This window comes from Salvelinus sp. IW2-2015, linkage group LG1 (assembly GCF_002910315.2).
Source record: "Salvelinus sp. IW2-2015 linkage group LG1, ASM291031v2, whole genome shotgun sequence".
Taxonomy (NCBI): Eukaryota; Metazoa; Chordata; class Actinopteri; order Salmoniformes; family Salmonidae; genus Salvelinus; species Salvelinus sp. IW2-2015.
The window spans coordinates 21,291,590-21,310,933 of NC_036838.1; the positions used below are offsets into that span (position 1 = coordinate 21,291,590).

A 19,344-nucleotide genomic window follows, 5' to 3' on the forward strand; every position below is an offset into this window, starting at 1 on the left:
CCGAGCTGACAAGGTAAAAATCTGTCATTCTGCCCCTGAACAAGGCAGTTAACCCACTGTTCCTAGGCCGTCATTGAAAATAAGAATTTGTTCTTAACTGACTTGCCTAGTTAAATAAAGGTAAAATAAAAAATATATAATTACAACCATTTCTGACTGAAAAGTTATGTTACTGAAATCCCTCGTTTAGGAGAAACAATGACAAATGTATGCATCACATGCGCGTGACCAATAGTGCCTGACCTAGAGCACTTCGTAATCATATTAATAAATTGCTTATAACAAACTCTGAACACCGTAATACATGTGACAGCAAAATGGATGCAGATGATGTGACAAATAAACTTGAAATGTGGGAATGTTTGGTTGTTCAGGGGGTATTTTGGAAGTCAAATGTGTGGAAATAATTTGACAAAAAATACTTGATCAAGACAAATACGGTAAGGAGCAAGCGCTGCATGCATATTATGCCAAACAGATGCAGTTTGTTTACAATATAATTTTTTGGATCATTTGGAGCAATGTAAAGAACACTAAATAAATGATAAGGTACCAAAGAGTCTGTTGCAACAGGGGGGAGTGGCTTTTATTACAGAAAATACTTATTTAACGACTCGAACGCGAAGGATTTACTCCAAATAACCAACCAGGCCCAAATCCCCGTCATTCGCGAGAAGAGAAGACACAGATACAGGGGATGCAAGTCCAGGTGCCTTGTAAGAATTCATCGGTGAATGGGTAACAGCCTCTACCATCCACCCTATTGGCCAAATTGCAATCACTGGCGAATAAACTGGATGAGCTCCGGTCAAGACTATCCTACCAACGGGACATTAAAAACTGCAATATCTCATGTTTCACTGAGTCGTGGTTGAACGACGACATGGATAATATACAGTTGGCTGGTTTTTCCGTGCATCAGCAAGACAGAACAGCTGCCTCCGGTAAGACAAGGGGTGGTGGTCTGTGTCTATTTGTTAATAACAGCTGGTGCGCAAAATCGAATATTAAGGAAGTCTCAAGGTTTTGCTCGCCTGAGGTAGAGCATCTCTATTTGTCATAACTCTCTATTTACCACCACAAACCGATGCTGGCACTAAGACCGCACTCAACGAGCTGTATAAAGCCATAAGCAAACAAGAAAATGATAAACCAGAGGTGGCGCTCCTAGTGGCCGGGGACTTTAAATGCAGGGAAACTTCAATCCGTTTTACCTAATTACATGTGCAACAAGAMGGAAAAAACTCTAGACCACCTTTACTCCACACACAGAGATGTGTACAAAGCTCTCCCTCGCCCTCCATTTGGCAAATCTATCCTCCTGATTCCTGCTTACACGCAAACACTAAAGCAGGAAGTACCAGGAAGTGGTCAGACGACGCAGATGCTAAGCTCAAGACTGTTTTGCAAGCACAGACGGTAATATGTTCCGGGACTCATRCGATGGCATTGAGGAGTCACCAGCTTCATCAATAAGTGCATCYATGACGTTGTCCCAACAGTGACCGTACATCCAGTTGAAGTCGGAAGTTTACATACWCTTAGGTTGGAGTCATTAAAACTCGTTTTTCAACCACTCCARAAATTTCTTGTTAACAAACTATAGTTTTGGCAAGTTGGTTAGGACACTTGTAATTTTTCCCAACAATTGTTTACAGACAGATTATTTCACTTATAATTCACTGCATCACAATTCCAATGGGTCAGAAGTTTAAATACACTAAGTTGACTGTGCCTTTAAACAGCTTGGAAAATTCCTGATGAAAAATGTATGTCTATTCGTGCTTTTGAAGTGAAGCTTTCTTATGAGTCGTAATAGAATTTGACATCATTTGATCGAATTGGAGTGTACTGTTGGACTGTATTTCAAGACCACCTCAAACTCAGTGCTTCTATGCTTGCCATCATGAGAAAAGCAAAAGAAATGAGCCAAGACCTCAGAAAAAACATAGTAGACCTCCACAGTACTGGTTCATCCTTGGGAGCAATTTCAAAATGCCTGGAAGTACCACATCATCTGTACAAACACATAGTACGCAAGTATAAACACCATGGGACCACGCAGCCTCATACCGCTCAGGAAGGAGACGTCATTCTTTCTCCTAAGAGAGAACGTTACTTTGTGCGAAAAGTGGCCAAATTCAATCCTCAGAAAACAACAGCAAAGGCCCTTGTGAAGAATTGCTGGAGGAAAAGCGTACAAAACGTACTCCTATATTACCAGTAAAACAAAGTCCGGTCATCTATCTCGAAGCCACTGCCTCCAAAACCACTCATTAAACCAAGGCTCGCAGACTCTACGGTGTACAACTGCACATGGGGACAAAGACATCAAACTTTTGGAAGAAATCCTCTGGTGTGACTGAAACAAAGAATAGGAGATGTTTGCCATAATGAACCATCTGTTATGCTTTTGGAAATGAAGAATGCTTGCAAGACGAAGAACACAATCCCAACCGGTGAAGCAGGCGGGTGGCTAGTCCATCACAATGATATTGGGGTGGGAGGCTTGCTATTATGCGGGCAGGAGGATATCATAGGTTAGTCAACTTCGACAAGATATAGGTGGAAGTGGCACATGAGGGGAGGGCATAATGATTGGGGTATGCAGTTGAAGCTACATCTCAAGACCACATGAATTTGCTGATGGTCGCTAAGATGGAGGTCTGTTACCAAATCTGGACAATAGACCCAGCAACCATACATCCAAAGTTGTCCTTAAGCTAAAAATTGTACGGCGTGTTACTAGACACAAGAGTTGTAAGGAGGTGTTGAGATGATTGCCATGCGCACAAGGAGAGCCCGCGTGACCTGCAGAGTCGTTTATAAAGAAATCTATCTGGTGGCAAAAACTTGAAAAAGCCTGTGTGAGCAAGGAGGCCTACAAACCGGACTCGTACTCCAGCCTCTGTTCGAGGAAGGAACAATGGCCTGAAAATTCAGACCGGCTGGGACCATTAGCTATTTTTCGGAAGCTTGGGAAGCTACTGACTTCGTGATAAGCGTTGCACCCCAAGTGCAAACGAATTGCTTATTCGTAGGCAATTTGCGTGGGTGGACTGATAAGTACTAATTAAGTGTATGTAAACTTCTGACCCACTGGGAATGTGATGAAAGAAATACACGCTGAAATAAATCATTCTCTCTTATTATTCTGACATTTCGCATTCGTAAAATAAAGTGGTGATCCTAACTGTGCTAAGTCAGGGAATTTCTACTAGGATTTAATGTCAGGAATTGTGAAAAACTGAGTTTAAATGTATTTGGCTAAGGTGTATGTAAACTTCCGGCCTCAATTGTACATACCTCAACCAGAAGCCATGGATTAAAGGCAACATCCGCACTGAGCTAAAGGGTAGAGCTGCCGCTTTCAAGGAGCTGGTCTCTAACCCGGACGCTTATAAGAAATCTCGCTATGCCCTCCGACGAACCATCAAACGGGCAAACGTAATTGCAGGGCTAAGATTGAATCCTACTACCCCCGGCTCCGACGCTCATCGGATGTGGCAGGGCTTGCAAACTATTACAGACTACAAATGGAAGCCCATCTTCGAGCTGCCCAGTGACACAAGCCTACCAGACGAGTTAAATTACTTCTATGCGCGCTTTAAGGAAAGAAATACTGAATCATGCATGAGAGCACCAGCTGTTCCGGACGACTGTGTAATCACGCTCGCCGTAGCCGATGTAGGGATAGCTCCCTTTTTTTCAACTTTCGCCTAAATGACATACCCAAATCTAATTGCCTGTAGCTCAGGCCCTGAAGCAAAGTTATGCATATTATTGGTACCATTTGAAAGGAAACACTTTGAAGTTTGTGAAATGTGAATTGAATGTAGGAGAATATAACACAATTTGTTCTGGTAGAAGAAAATACAAAGAAAAAAACAATCTGTCTTTTTCTACCACCATCTTTGAAATGCAAGAGAAAGGTCATAGTTATAGCCATCACTCTGGTTGTAATTCCAATAGTGTCCACAAGTTGGCAGCAGTATATGTGCAAATGTATAACTTGAAAAATTTGTGAACAAGAAGACTTTTAGTGTGAAGTCCCCAGGTACATTTGGGCAAATCGTGAAGGCGACATTCGCATTCATATTCCATTTTTCTGCAAGAATATTGTCATCTGTTTGCTTGGACTTTTATTTAGCTTTCCAAGTATTAGTAGCCATATTATAATTTCAAGATTTGCTCTGAATATAACTCTGGACACAACGTATAATAATATTCAAACGGAAAAGGCATGCTGTCGCAAAAGGTTAGCGCCTACATTTTGAGACCAAGACGGGGTTTCCGGATACTCCCATAAAGCCCCGCTCATTGGCTATCTAGCTAGCTTTGTTTGAACCCGATATGTGCTTATTTGACAAAGATACGGTCGTTCAAGTGATGGCCGCCCGCGTCATCGATGTGCCATGAAGGCGTTACTCTCTGACCAAATATGGTGTCCTAAAGGATATACTACACCCCTAATGAAATAGTGAAGTCTTGTTACCTTCTAGGANTGTGCCATGAAGGCGTTACTCTCTGACCAAATATGGTGTCCTAAAGGATATACTACACCCCTAATGAAATAGTGAAGTCTTGTTACCTTCTAGGATCTCTGAGGAATAGATACAAATGTGAATTTACTCGTTCAAACAACGTTTAGGGTGAGATTTTCACAGATTCCTTTCTTTTCAAATTGAACGAGTGGAAATAAAAAATCGATCGTGCTTGCTATATGGACCTTTTAAGGATATGAAAAAGGATTTTATCTAACAAAACAACACTTTATGTTATCTCTGGGACCCTTTGGATGATAAATCAGAGCAAGATTTCAGAATGTAAGTACACATTCACCTTCAGAGGTGAATTTATCGCGTTGAAAAACMTGTTTTGTTGTTAGGAGCTCTCCTCAAACAATAGCATGGACATTTTTTKGCAGTAATAGCTACTGTAAATTGGACAGTGCAGTTATATTAACAAGAATTMAATTATTTTCAGCCAATATAAGTCACTTATATGAACCGACATTTGTTGTTTCTCTAAAATCTGCGATCTTGACATAACGCACTGCGTGATTTACAACTGTCCCGTTACCGGGACGCCTATCCCTAATTAAACAGGTCAACATTCAGACCGATTACCTGGACGTGTACTCCGAGCATGTGCTGACCAACTGGCAAGTGTCTTCACTGACGTTTTCAACCTGTACCTGACCGAGTCCGTAATACCAACATGTTTCAAGCAGACCACCATAGTCCCTTTGTCGTTATCATACACCCACTCATGACTGCAGTGTCRGCCAATCCCAGATGGTGAGGTTATGGTTCCTTCCTGAACATGCCTTTTACCTCGAGGAACCAACCAATCCTGGGAGGGAAAAGTACCCCCCAAAGTGCTTTACATTGTACTGGAGTCAATCACTCCAGTCATCAGAAARGTGTATCAGTATTTTCTGACCATATGTCATGTGCAAAGTGTTCTGAGTGTTCACTACTTGTTTGTACAGTGCCAATACATGTATACCCGGACAGTTTATTAGGTACACACATCTTATACCGGGTCGGACCCCCTTTGCCTCCAGAACAGCCTGAATTATTTGGGGCATGAATTCTACAAGTCTGAAACTTTCCACAGGAATGTTGGTCCATGCTGACGCAATGGCATCACGCAGTTGCTGCTGATTGGATGGCGATATACCTCCCCCACCAGCCTGTACCGTTGACACCAGGCAGGATGGATCTATGGTCTCGTGCTGCTTACGCCAACTGCTTACGCAGTTTCTGAGATACTGGATCTAGCGTGCCTGGCACCGACGATCATACCACGCTCGAAGTCGCTTAGGTCACTCATTTTGCCCATTCTAGCGTTACATTTTACAGTAGCTGGATGCCTGTCTGCCTGATTTATATAGCAAGCCATGGCCACGTGACTCACTGTCTGTAAAAGCGATCAATTTTCGTGAACAGAGCTGTACCTAATAAACTGTCCGGTGAGTGTATATCTCTAACTGTTTTGATGTTCCCTATATTCCCAATCAGGTGACGGATGGCTCAGTGATCGCCCTAGTGCCCAAGCAGAACTCTGCCTACAACATCTCCAACTCCTCCACCTTCACCAAGTCCCTCAGCAGATACGGTGTGTGTTTGCATTTAGACAGGCAGCCCAATTCTGATCTTTTTTTATCCACTAACTGTTTTTTTGACCAATCACATGGGTGTGATCAGGGGTGATCTGATTGGTCTAAACACCAATCTTGACAGTAATGTTTGAGAGTGATGTAAGTGACTAGAGACTACCCCCTCCCCCTCTCTTGATCCCCTCTCTTCCTCTCATATCCTATCTCTATCACATGTCACATAATGCATTCATCTGAATCCGAACCATGTCCCCTCTACCCCATCTTCCCGTCCAGAGAGTATGTTGAGGACGGCCAGTAGTCCAGACAGCCTGCGCTCCCGCACCCCCATGATCACGCCCGACCTGGAGAGTGGRACCAAGCTGTGGCACCTGGTRAAGAACCACGACCACTCGGACCAGCGTGAGGGCGATCGCGGCAGCAAGATGGTCTCTGAGATCTACCTGACCCGCCTGCTCGCCACCAAGGTAAAACAAAGTTAGACACTTTCCCTCTCTACAGCATTGCAGAGTTCACACACACACAGGCTGACAGGTATGCAGGCGGGGTGATTGGTTGAGCCTTCTTGGGTGCGTGACAAAACACAAAACAATGGCAGACAATTTCTCTCCCCTCGGATCTAAAACTAGTTGTAACCACGAACTTCAATGACTAATATTCCTGCACCCCAATAACATTGTCGCCGAAAAGGGCTTGTTAGCGACCCCTTTATAAGCCACGTTTTCTTATAAAAAATGGCTGACGTTAGCTACACTGCGTCTAGGCTCTGGAGCTCATGGGCACATAGACCTGTCACGTAGGCTTCAGGAGCCAGCTGGTTAGATATGATTCCCRCATGGGCAACAACAACTAGCTACTAGTTCATTTTCAGCCAAATATGTTCAACTCATAGCTAGTTTATCCACCACATTTAGATAGCTACTGAAAGATAGKTACTGACTGAAATGTAGCTAGCTAGCATGCTGAATCACACTAGGGATTAAACATTTTCTGAAAATCTACAGTTTCTATACCGGGAATTATTCATATTTGTCCCTGGAAATACCTTAAAAATCAGAATTGCCCATTTGAAAGCATTTTAAAACCAAGATAGGGTTACTCAGGGTTCCCTCAAAATAAGATTGTCGATGTGCCACATTGCCGTCTTGGCTGCACCACTATGTAAAGATTTTACAGCAAGTGAAACTGATATTTAGTAATGATAGAATAACGTTGGTCGCCAATGACATTGTTGTGAATTGCTAAACAGGCCATTCATAAATTCAGAGCGTTATCATGTTCCTCAATTCATTCAACGCATTTCGGCAGTACGCTCGACACAGAGCGCACRCCGAGTAGGTCATAGCGTTGCCGAATCATGCAAACTTTGTAACGGKAGTCAAATGAAAGTCAAATGACCAAAGTTGCTTAGCTTGCTAGATAACCTCCAACGAATGACAGAATATCTCCTATTTGGCTAAATCAAGTTGATGATTATACAGATATCAGATCAGCTCATGAATAATGGACAGATGAAGAGTGGAAATATCAAGGTGGGGACCAACTTTGTTAAAAAATATCCTTATCTACCCTCATACCGTTTGTTGATCACACATTCTCTACCGAAGCTCTCATATGGGCAGCAATACGAGACAGCGCAGAGAAGCGGGGGACATTTTATGGCGGTATTTTGACATGCATAGGCGAGACGTGCTTTGATAATGCAACCTATCGATTATTGATTAAAGTTAGGAATTTTTATGCGATTTCTGGTTTCAGTGGGATTGGGATGATAGGAAAATAGCCTAGGCTATATAGAGGCCCTAGGCTCAACACCGGTTTAAATCAATGTACCGGGATCCCGGGTTACCCGTGTTATACCCGATCTAGCCAACTAATCGTCTTATTCTTTGATACATTTTGGTCAACTTGCTCATATCAAGCAATAGACAGTTTGTGGAAAGGTAAAAATAACAACTAGTGGACAAGTTTTATGAATGATCAGGCAGTGAAACTAAAATATATTGGTAGCTAGCTGGTGAAGCTTTTATTCATTTCACAATTAATTAAGCTGAGGCTGGGTTTCCCAAGTCGTTCGGTGCTTACTGCTAATGGGGKGGCATGGTAGCCTAGTGSTTAGAGCGTTGGGCTAGTAACCGAAAGGTTGCAAGTTTGAATCCCCGAGCTGACAAGGTACAAATCTGTCGTTCTGCACCTGAACAAGGCAGTTAACCCACTGTTCCTAGGCCGTCATTGAAAATATGAATTTGTTCTTAACTGACTTGCCTAGAGGTAAAATATATATATATTTAAAATGCCGGCGAGSAAGCTAAACAGACGGCTCTGCAGCGCGTCTGTGTGACGTTTCACACCCAAGAAGGCTCAACCAATCACCCGACGTAACTGATGAATATTAATGACTTTGCCTACAGCTATCCTATAAAAGGAGGATAGCTCCTCCAACAAAGAAAAACAACACCCACTGTCCAAGCTCGAACCGCTTTCRTCCCGCAGCCAGCTCGCTCATTGACCTTTGTTTCCCCGGCGACTGGCTCAGAGGCTCATTAACATTTTTCATAACCTTTTGCATGAGGAGGTGCAGCTCCCAAACGCTACGTTGTGTCTTAATTAGCAGCCTGACCTTTGGCTATTGAGCTGTTTGGTGTTAGCTGGAATCGGGTCCCGGGGCGAGGGGGGGAGGGGGGGCTTTTTCCTAGGACCTAGAACATTTTATTGGTACCCTCAAGGCAGTGTTTGAATTGATTAATGGGGTGTGCATATTTTTGTTCTAGCCCAGCTATAAAACACACCTTGGTTGAATCAAGCGCTTCCAGATGAGTTGGTTTGTGTTGGGCTAGAACAAAAATGCYCATTCCTTCAAGTCACCCGGGGGGCCCAGGTTTGCTGTTCAAAGTTGCATTCGTAAGAGTGCATTGCACCGAACATTCCAGATGGAAATGCTCTTGCAGGTGGAAGGCTCTTGTTTCTATCTGATCGTTCCACAACGTGAATMCAGCCCAGCCCATGTTTTAATGAGACTGGTGCTAGTGACACTAGTATTAAGCACTAGAGSCGGTGTTATGCTATTAACCGACAGCCTGTTACTTTCTGCTCCTCCATGCCTTGTTGGTAGCATATCATCTACCAGGCGCAGAATGCCCCACAATACCATGCAGTCATTTACAGGTGCTAACTACGTTAAGGCATTTTTGCTCACCCTTGCAATATCTCTCCCCTGTTCTTTTCTCATTATCTTGTGATTTCCATTGTTACTTCAGGTAGAAAAGTGCAAGGTTAGGAAAATGGGGGTTGGAGTGTTTTTAATCATTAACGCAAGTGGGAGGACAACAGGAGACTTGGCCAAGTGTAGTTTCTACTTCTTGTAATAGTGCCTGATACTTTCGATTCTTCCCCAAAGTGCACACCCTGCCAATCTGGCTCTCCAAGCAGCCTCAATCAAARGCTCCCAAGTATTTGAAAGAAAACCAATACWTTTTTAACCCCAGGTCTGTGATTCATCTCCGTCTTCCTTCTCGTCTCCCCAGGGTACGTTGCAGAAGTTTGTGGACGACCTGTTTGAGACMATCTTCAGCACGGCCCACAGAGGTAGCGCCCTGCCACTCGCCATCAAGTACATGTTTGACTTCCTGGACGAGCAGGCCGATAAACACTCCATTTCTGACTCGGACGTTCGGCACACGTGGAAGAGCAACTGGTGAGTGGGTCAGGGCAGTTTGTGCATGTGTGTTGGGTGTGTGTGAGACAGAGGGAGGAAGAGCAGGTTTTTGTCTAGGAGAGTATATGTGACKGTGTGTGAGAGAAGTTGGGTAATAGTGTTTTTCCTTGCAGTGTTTGGGGTGAGTGTTGGGGACAGGGGAGGCTGGTGGGAAGAGCTATAGAAGCATGGGCTATTTGTAATGGCTGGAATGGAATATGGAACCGTATCAAATACATGGAAACCACATGTTTCACTCCGTTCCATTTACTCCATTCCAGCRGTTAKAATGAGCACGTCCTCCTACAGTGGCAAGAAAAAGTATGTGAACCCTTTGGAAATACCTGGATTTCTGCATAAATTGGTCATCAAATTTGATCTGAMCTTCATCTAGGTCACAARAARAGACAAACACYGTCTGCTTAAACTAATAACACACAAACAATTATGCGTTTTCATGTCTTTATTGAACATACCGTGTAAACATTCACAGTGCASGGTGGYYAAAGRYWGTGAACCCTTGCATTTAATAACTGGTTGACCCTCCTTTGGCAGCAATAACCTCAACCAAATGTTTTACGTAGTTGCGGATCAGACCTGCACAACGGMCAGGAGGAATTTTGMYCCATTCCTCTTMACKAAACTGTTTCAGTTCAGCAATATTCTCGGGATGTCTGGTGTGAACTGCTCTCTTGAGGTCATGCAACAGCATCTCAATCGGGTTGAGGTCAGGACTCTGACTGGGCKAKTCKAGAAGGCATATTTTCTTCTGTTGAAGCCATTCTGTTGTTGATTTACTGTGTTTTGGGTRGTTGTCCTGTTGCATCACCCAACTTCTAATGAGCTTCAATTGGCGGACAGATAGCCTAACATTCTCCTGCAAAATGTCTTGATAAACTTGGGAATTAATTTTTCTGTCGATGATAGCAAGCTGTCCAGGCCCTGAGGCAGCAAAGCAGGCCCAAACCATGATGCTCCCTCCACCATACTTTACAGTTGGGATGAGGTTTTGATGTTGGTGTGCTGTGCCTTTTTGTCTCCATACCCTAGGGAGAGTAGCAGCAGTGCTGAACTTTCTCCATTTATAGACAATTTGTCTTACCATGGATTGATGAACATCAAGGCTTTTAGAGATACTTTTGTAACCCTTTCCAGCTTTATGCAAGTCAACAATTCTTAATCTTAGGTCTTCTGAGATCTKTTTTGTTCGAGGCATGGTTCACATCAGGCAATGCTTCTTGTGAATAGCAAACTCAAATTTTGAGTGTTTTTTTTTCATAGGGCAAGGCAGCTCTTACCGACATCTCCAATCTCGTCTCATTGATTGGACTCCAGGTTAGCTGACCCCTGACTCCAATTAGCTTTTGGAGAAGTCATCAGCCTAGGGGTTCACATACTTTTTCCAACCTACACTGTGAATGTTTAAATGATGTATTCAATATAGACAAGAAAAATACAATAATACGTGTGATGTTAGTTTAAGCACACTTTTTGTTTCTATTGTTGTGACTTAGATGAAGATCAGATCACATTCGATGACCAATCTATGTAGAAACCCAGGTGATTCCAAAGGGTTCACATACTTTTTCTTGCCACTGCATAGTCCGTCCCACCAGCCTCCTCTGGTTATGGTTAACTCAAATGTGTTCCCTCTCTCCTTCCCTCCCCCCAGTCTTCCTCTGAGGTTCTGGGTGAACGTGATCAAGAACCCCCAGTTTGTGTTTGACATCCACAAGAACAGCATCACAGACGCCTGTCTGTCTGTGGTGGCCCAGACCTTCATGGACTCCTGTTCTACCTCAGAACACAAGCTGGGCAAAGACTCACCCTCCAACAAGCTGCTCTACGCTAAAGACATTCCCAACTACAAGAACTGGGTGGAACGGTACGGCTAGTAGCTTTGTTATGCACCTGGCAGACATTTTGGATCAGGTTGAAAATGAGGCACTTGGTTTCACTTTGTTTAAGATTGGATTCAAACAMMGTTTTATCCTCCTTTTAAACCATTTGATGCATCATATGATGTATCATACTGTATGAAAGAGTAATTTGCACCGTTCAAGATGAGGTATTTTGTAACGATAAGTGTCTTACTCTTAAATAATTTCTGGGTAACAATTAATTACCTTACTGTAGTAGTTTTCCATTTAATGTTCAAATTTTTTTTTAATGCGTTTTTGCAAAATAACTTTCTCAAGCAAGAATATTGCTAGGACCGTCTGGGAGTGGTCTGGGTGGGGAGGGAAAATCTGAAAACTAGCCGTTACTGGCTCTTTGTTATTGGTTTATTTACCAATTTACCGCATGGTGATATCACCAGGCAAGGAGAAACTTCACCCATGTAAAACATGCTGATTAGAAGGTCCTGTGTAGACCAGGACCTATCAATAACACTGATCACATTTTTACACTTTTACAGTGTTACTTTCATCAGCTGTTGTACAATATGATACAAAACACAAGAGAAAACTGAATTTGACTGCACCGGGCCTTTGATATATATTCAAATGGCACACGCTTAAACAATGGGGGGTCTAAACTTGAGAATTCTACCTGGTGTCGATAGGGTTAATGGCAAGCGCCTCGATGAACCATTTGGTCTTTTGATCCTCTCTCCTATCCCTTCTTTTTGTTGTTGTTCCCCTTCCCTCGCTGTCTCTTCTCCCTCTCCTTTCTTTCTTTCTCTCCTCTCTCTCTCTCTTTTTCTCCTTTAATCACCCTACTTTAATCCTGTTGTCTCTCTCAGGTACTACTCCGACATCTCGCGGATGCCTGTCATCAGTGACCAGGATATGAGTGCGTACCTGGCGGAGCAGTCGCGGCTCCARCTCAGCCAGTTCAACAGCATGAGCGCRCTGCACGAGATCTACTCCTACATAGTCAAGTACAAGGACGAGGTGAGGACAGTGGCCACCATTTWGTTTTTTTGTTTGTTTATTTATTTWGCCTTTATTTAGAAAGGKTTGCACCCTACTTTGGAATATATCACTTTGAGAAAGTGCTCCGTTGTTGCTCTCAACTACTGCTTTTGTTAAATTAATGTGACGGTTTCTCATTGTTCTTCTCCCTCCCTCCCCTCCTCTCTCTCATTCGCTATTGCCCTCTCTCTCTCTCTCTCTCTCCATCCCTCCCCTTTGTCTCTTTCCTTCTCTCTGTCTCTCTCTCTCCATCCTCAGATCCTGTCAGCTCTGGAGAGGGATGAGCAGTCGCGGAGGCAGAGACTCAGGAGCAAGCTGGAGCAGGTCATTGACACAATGGCCCTGGCCAGCTGAGGAACGACCCTTCCTCTCATCCTATTCTTCTCCATCTTCCTCTCCGTCTCTCCTCACCCAGAGAAAATGAAACTCAGACAGTGTGGTTTTCAAACCCTCCTAAAAACACATGATGAGCTACTGCAAAGGACAGAAGGCAGTACACTGCACAGGGGCGATTCAGCAGTACTGGGCGGGCCTGTGCGTGTGTGTATGTGTGTGTAAATGCAGGTCTATAAGTGTGTATGTGTGTCAGAGACCGGGGCACTGGACATTTCGTCGCACACACACCGAGAGACAACATCACCGGAAAGCATTTTGATTATCGTAGCTGTTGTCGTCGTGGTTTTGTTTCTCCGCTGTCGGTTTTCCTGGATTTTGTCTTCGCTGAAGCCGTGTCTCGGGTAGCCAGGATGGGAGTTTTGGAATGGAACTCCGTTTTGGCATCACGAAAAGGACGGAACGTTGTTTGGACATGGGCCTTTCTCGGAGCCAATGAGAGAGTGGTCACATGATTCCTGTAGGAGTCAAAGACATTATTACTGTTTTGTTTTCGTATAATTTTTTTTTAAATAAATGTAATCAACTGCCCACTCTGATCTCTCGCCACCTGTGTTACTGCTGAATTTGCACAATTTACAGAAAAGTTACAAAGGAAGACTATATAGATATTATATATAAATACAACTACATTTTTTAAGAAATTAAGATTAGGGTTAAAACATTTCAGTTTTTAGCTGACAAACACAATTAAAAAAATCCATCAACAATGAAACTTTAATTTGATATTTTGAGCAACAAAAGAAAATCTACATTAGAAGAATAAAACAACCGCAAACGAAAAATAAACAAAAGTTATCCTGTGCCATGTTTTTGTTGTTGTTGTGAAGTGCAAAGACATTTTGTTAGATGGAATATGCTACCGTATGATTTAAATATGCCTAGTGACTGAAATTATTCTCTGAGTAATAAAAGATACGAAAATGTAAAATATCTAGGGAAGAAAAAAGCAACTTTGTCTCTTAGGGCCACCATAGGAAGGGCATCTCATTATATTGTCATATTTCTGTATTGGAAAGTTGGTCTGGAGAGGTCCTGCGAAAATAAGAATTTGCTGTCATTTCCGATATGTCGTGCAATCTCGTTTTTTGAAAAGCATCACAGACTCACGCAAGCGTTGCTTATTTTCCTAGACACCTCAGATTAAATCTAGTTTGAAAACTAATTTGTATCTTCCAGGGCTAAAGAATTTGACCGTTTGTGCTACAGTGGTTGACCAATGTAGAGCATTGCACTACTTGAACCAATAACCATCTATAAGCTACCCCACCACCAGTTAGCATCACCACATCTGATTGGCTAAGCTTGGCAGGAAATGACCAATGCTGAGTGGGGTCATAGGTCAACGTGTGCACATGTGATAGAACATCCACTCTACCCGACATGTGCCCTGAAATAACGTATTGGGTACAGTACATCTTGAGGGGCTGTGAATGGGAGGAAATCCCAGTTTTACCCCTAAACAAGTCTCGTGTCTCCACCCCTATTATACAACCGGAAATCCACCCTCCTTCAGTATTTCTCTTAATCTCTTCTGTACCTCTCTAGGCATTCTCTCATCCTCGTAACATCCAACGACAACAACAAGAACAGTCAAACTCTAGGTGGTTCCAGACTTGGTCCACCTATCCACTAGTGTTAGCCTCAGAATGTGTTCTCAGTCAACTTAACTGGTAAAATAAGGGTTAAATAAATAGCTAAATGGGGTCAGGTAGGGCTTTACTAAGCCTCTCAGCCTAAAATGACAAAGTGGAGAAAGACAGAAAGCCTTTTCCAGCTCCAGGCCCCTCTCGCTCATCTCTTCCCAATGCTATTATGCAGATAATAGGCAAGGTGACGGTAGTACGGTACGGAAATCTCCTTCTCTCCTAACCCAGAGATATGAGACGAGACGGGGCTTTAGCTCTCACCCATAGGGGGGTCGGGACTGGGGAGAAGAGGCACCCTCCACTCATTAGCAACACAAGGCTAAGTAATCCCTTAGCTCCCCTGGCACTTGTTTCCATCTAAACAAACCCTAATGCCATGTGTGGCTTAAGCTTTTTTAAATACTTCTCTCTTAAGATAATTGTTATTCTCGCTCTTCTATTTTCCCTTCTTTTTTTGAAGTTTTGGAAGTTTGACTTTGTGGTGCGATGTTTTTTTTGTTTTGTTTTTAAATTGCTTGCCGAAAACCAAACTGTGGTCTAATGTAATTTCGTTTGATTTTGTACATTGTATTTACTTAGTTTTTTTTTTTCATGATGATGAAGTGAAATGAAGCTTTTGGCAAATTTTATTGTAATTAGGTTGTTTTCGTTGTTTTTCTCGTCTCTCTTTTGAACATGTATATTGTGCGTAATACGGTACGCCGAAGATAAAGACGTCTTGGGTTTATCTGAAGTTGAAGTACTTTACCGATCTAAAGGTTTCTTTTCTGATCTCCACGATCAGTGGAAAACATTGCATCAGATAAGCATCTGTCTTTTCAAGATTGAATGAGTGACTTGATGCTATAATCCACATCTTCATTTTTTTTTTACCATCAGGGCTATCATTCTACTCGGAAATAAATGCTGTTGCAATTCATTGTATGCCAGGTTCCTTCCAATATTCCTCTGCACAGAAATGAAGAAAAAAACACCCCTAAATAGACAGGACACATTGGTACATCTCAAATGGCACCATAATACCTATCTATTGCACTATGGCAGTGGTCKAAACTAGTGCKCTATATAGGGAATAGGGTGCCATTTTGGACGCAGGCATTGATGTATACAGCTATACTGCATTCCTGTTGTACCTTTCTCTACATATCGGACCATTTACATAGGGGTGCTAGCCTGGTCCCAGATCAGTTTATGATGTATAGCCAAGACAGTATTTACAATGTATTGAGAGGACTGCACAAACAGATTTGAGACCAGGCTATACAGCTGCTGCTTTGAGAGCCAAACGGAACCCTTCTAGGGACCACTCGTCTTGCACTACTAGCGTTCTTGGGCCAAAACAACATTCCAAAGTTAGCTTCTTTGAACAGAACAGGGTTCCTTTCTAAGCAACCGTGTACCTGACTAACTTGCTGGGACAAAGCTTTACATTTTGACATAATACATTTTTAACTACTGTACATACTGCATTTTGTTTTTTTAATGATTAGTCAGCTTTACAGGGTTTTAAAAAAACATGTTTTTCCACGAGTACACAACCTTCCCTCTTTTGCTGCGTCTATCTTTCGGTGCTCTTAGATCACAAGTTAATGAAGTAGATTGGTCTCCAAAGCTCCCGAAGCTCAGTGAATTTGTTAATAGCAGTCCTATGAAATATCCGCATCGTAACCATGTATGCGGAAAATACATTACACGCTGGCAGCTCGGCCTGTCCAAACTCTTTAATTTGAGTTTCTCCCATCACTGCCCTGGTTGGGTTTCTTATGAAGACGCAACTTATTCTTCATTTCTCAGGACATTGTTTTGCGACGTTCTCTCTGCGCTGTAGTTCCATTGTTTCAACGTTACGGCCTTGAGAGGAGGACTTTAGCTTGTTTTTGCATGACTGCTTGAGTTTGATCAATTTGCTTCCCCTAAGTCCAGAAGGCTCCTACGTGAGATTTCATTGTTTCACATGATCTGTCCCTGTTTGTTTGTTTGTATGGTGATTGGCTTGTGTTGGTGTCACTGAAGTGGTACAATGTACAGCATGTCGATTTAGTAGCATCATGGCCATTTAATGTGATCAAGAGGAACCGGCGCTAAATCTTGACAGAGCCTGACATAAAGCTGTCATAGGACCGATATAGTGCTGTCATGTGATCGACAGCCTGCCGAAGTCGTTTGTGGCTAGCCCCACATTGTTTGGTTGAGAATCTCATGCCATATTACAGTGTTACGTCAATCGACATACATATGAACTGTTATGACCTCACATGGTCCATCTCTCATCAACTCAAGTTAGCTCATCATTAATCTTTCCCTGAACCATCTACACCCAAACAGATTGGGCCAGTTTCCCAGAACCAGAATAAGCCTATTCCTGGATTAGAAAACACCTTTTCAAAGGAGATTCTCCAATGAGCATGATTTTTGGAGCTGGAATACGTTTAATTCTGATCTGGGAATCTGACCCAAAATGATCAACCCAGTCATGCCTTGTCATACTATTGCCTTTCCAAGCCCTGGTTTGAGAAGATTCTGATCATTTATTTTCCCCTTCATTCATTTTTACCAAACTCTCTCAACTCAGTAGCTGTAATTTTTCCAAATGAAAACTGCAAAATCGATCAATTACAGACAAACTGGCACAATTTTTTTTTTTCTTCCTACATACAATAATTCTGATACTTTAAGTTTCAGACTTCAAGTGACTGTCACAAGTGTGCAGGTTAATGTTCATTGTGTAAATATTCTGTTGTTTCCTATTTTGCAGATTTACTACTTGTAAATAAACACTCATCAAGGAGAGATTAAACATTTTTTGCTAAGTAAAATGTGGGTTTCCGCTCTCTATTTGGTGTTGAAAAGTGTCCACAAAAAACACACACAGGATTTGAATTATTCGTAGCCAGAGTGAATTCATTGATTTATTTTACAATGAGATGATATTGCTTGGAAAACAGAGCGTGCTTTAAAATTACAATACTGTTATACTGGAATGGTCTTACCGTTTCTCTGAAGTCCCGTATCACCCTACTGAAACGATATGTCTTATCGGTGGCCATCTTGGTGGTAAAGTTTCTAATATATGATGATGAATCATATTACTGTTTATGTCTGTCTATTTCTGGATGTTCAAGGGAATTTCAACTGTGCCACTATTGGGGGGTTCATTGTAGAACTGAATTTACAGCGCCTTCAGAAAGTACAGCGCCTTCACCCCTTGACTTTTTCCATATTTTGCCGMGTTACCAAGTGGGATTAAAATGGATTTAGTTGTCATTTCTTTTCAARGATCTACACAAAATACTCTTAACAAATTCTCACATTTGTAAAAAGAGATATGAAAAATAAATCCCTAATATATCTTAATTAGAGAAGTATTCAACCCCCTGACTCAATATAMAATAACCTTGATTACATCTGTGAGTCTTTCTGGGTAAGTCTCTAAGAACTTTGGATTGTACAATATGTGCTCATTATTCTTTTTAAAATTCTTCAAGCTCTGTCAATTCGGTTGTTGATCATTGCTAGACAGCCATTTTCAAGTCTTGCCATAGATCTTCAAGTCAACCGTAACTAGGCCACTCGGGAACATTCAATGTCATCTTGGTAAGCAACTCCAGTGTATATTTGGCCTTGTGTTTTGTGTTATTGTCCTGCTGATAGGTGAATTTGTCTCCCAGTGTCTGTTGGAAAGCAGACTGAACCAGGGTTTCCTCTAGGATTTTACCTGTGCTTTGCTCTATTCTGTTTCTTTTCATCCTAAAAAACAACTCCCTAGTCCTTGCCGATGACAAGCATACCTATAACATGATGCAGCCAWATATGAAGAGTGATACGGGATTTAGGTTAGCATTGTGGAGTAACTACAATGTTGTTGATCATCCTCAGTTTTCTCCTATCACAGCCATTCAATCAATCAAATGTATGTATAAAGCCCTTTTTACATCCGCAGATGTCACAAAGTGCTATACAGAAATCCAGCCTAAAACACAAAACGGCAAGCAATGCAGATGTAGAAGCACGGTGGCTAGGAAAAACTCCCTAGAAAGGCAGGAACCTAGGAAGAAARCTAGAGTGGGACCAGGCTCAGAGGTGACCAGTCCTTTTCTGGCTGTGCCGGGTGGATCTTTGATGTGTATATAACTCTGTAGCTGTTTTAAAAAGTCACAATTGGNGTTGTCCTGTTGCATCACCCAACTTCTAATGAGCTTCAATTGGCGGACAGATAGCCTAACATTCTCCTGCAAAATGTCTTGATAAACTTGGGAATTAATTTTTCTGTCGATGATAGCAAGCTGTCCAGGCCCTGAGGCAGCAAAGCAGGCCCAAACCATGATGCTCCCTCCACCATACTTTACAGTTGGGATGAGGTTTTGATGTTGGTGTGCTGTGCCTTTTTGTCTCCATACCCTAGGGAGAGTAGCAGCAGTGCTGAACTTTCTCCATTTATAGACAATTTGTCTTACCATGGATTGATGAACATCAAGGCTTTTAGAGATACTTTTGTAACCCTTTCCAGCTTTATGCAAGTCAACAATTCTTAATCTTAGGTCTTCTGAGATCTKTTTTGTTCGAGGC

The 19,344-nt window shown here is 42.3% G+C and overlaps 1 protein-coding gene across 2 annotated transcripts in view; it reads left to right on the forward strand.

Annotated features, from left to right (window-relative positions):
* LOC111962397 (plexin-A1) overlaps window positions 1-17,594 on the forward strand; it is a 284,935-nt gene extending 267,341 nt beyond the window's left edge. For both annotated transcript variants that reach the window (XM_023985463.2, XM_023985470.2), the window contains exons 27-32: window positions 6,027-6,123; window positions 6,401-6,591; window positions 9,649-9,818; window positions 11,491-11,703; window positions 12,565-12,715; window positions 12,995-17,594. In XM_023985463.2, coding sequence (XP_023841231.1) covers window positions 6,027-6,123; window positions 6,401-6,591; window positions 9,649-9,818; window positions 11,491-11,703; window positions 12,565-12,715; window positions 12,995-13,090 — 918 coding nt within the window. In that variant the 3' untranslated portion in view covers window positions 13,091-17,594. The remainder of the gene's footprint in view (window positions 1-6,026; window positions 6,124-6,400; window positions 6,592-9,648; window positions 9,819-11,490; window positions 11,704-12,564; window positions 12,716-12,994) is intronic.
* The last annotated feature ends 1,750 nt before the right edge of the window (window positions 17,595-19,344 follow it).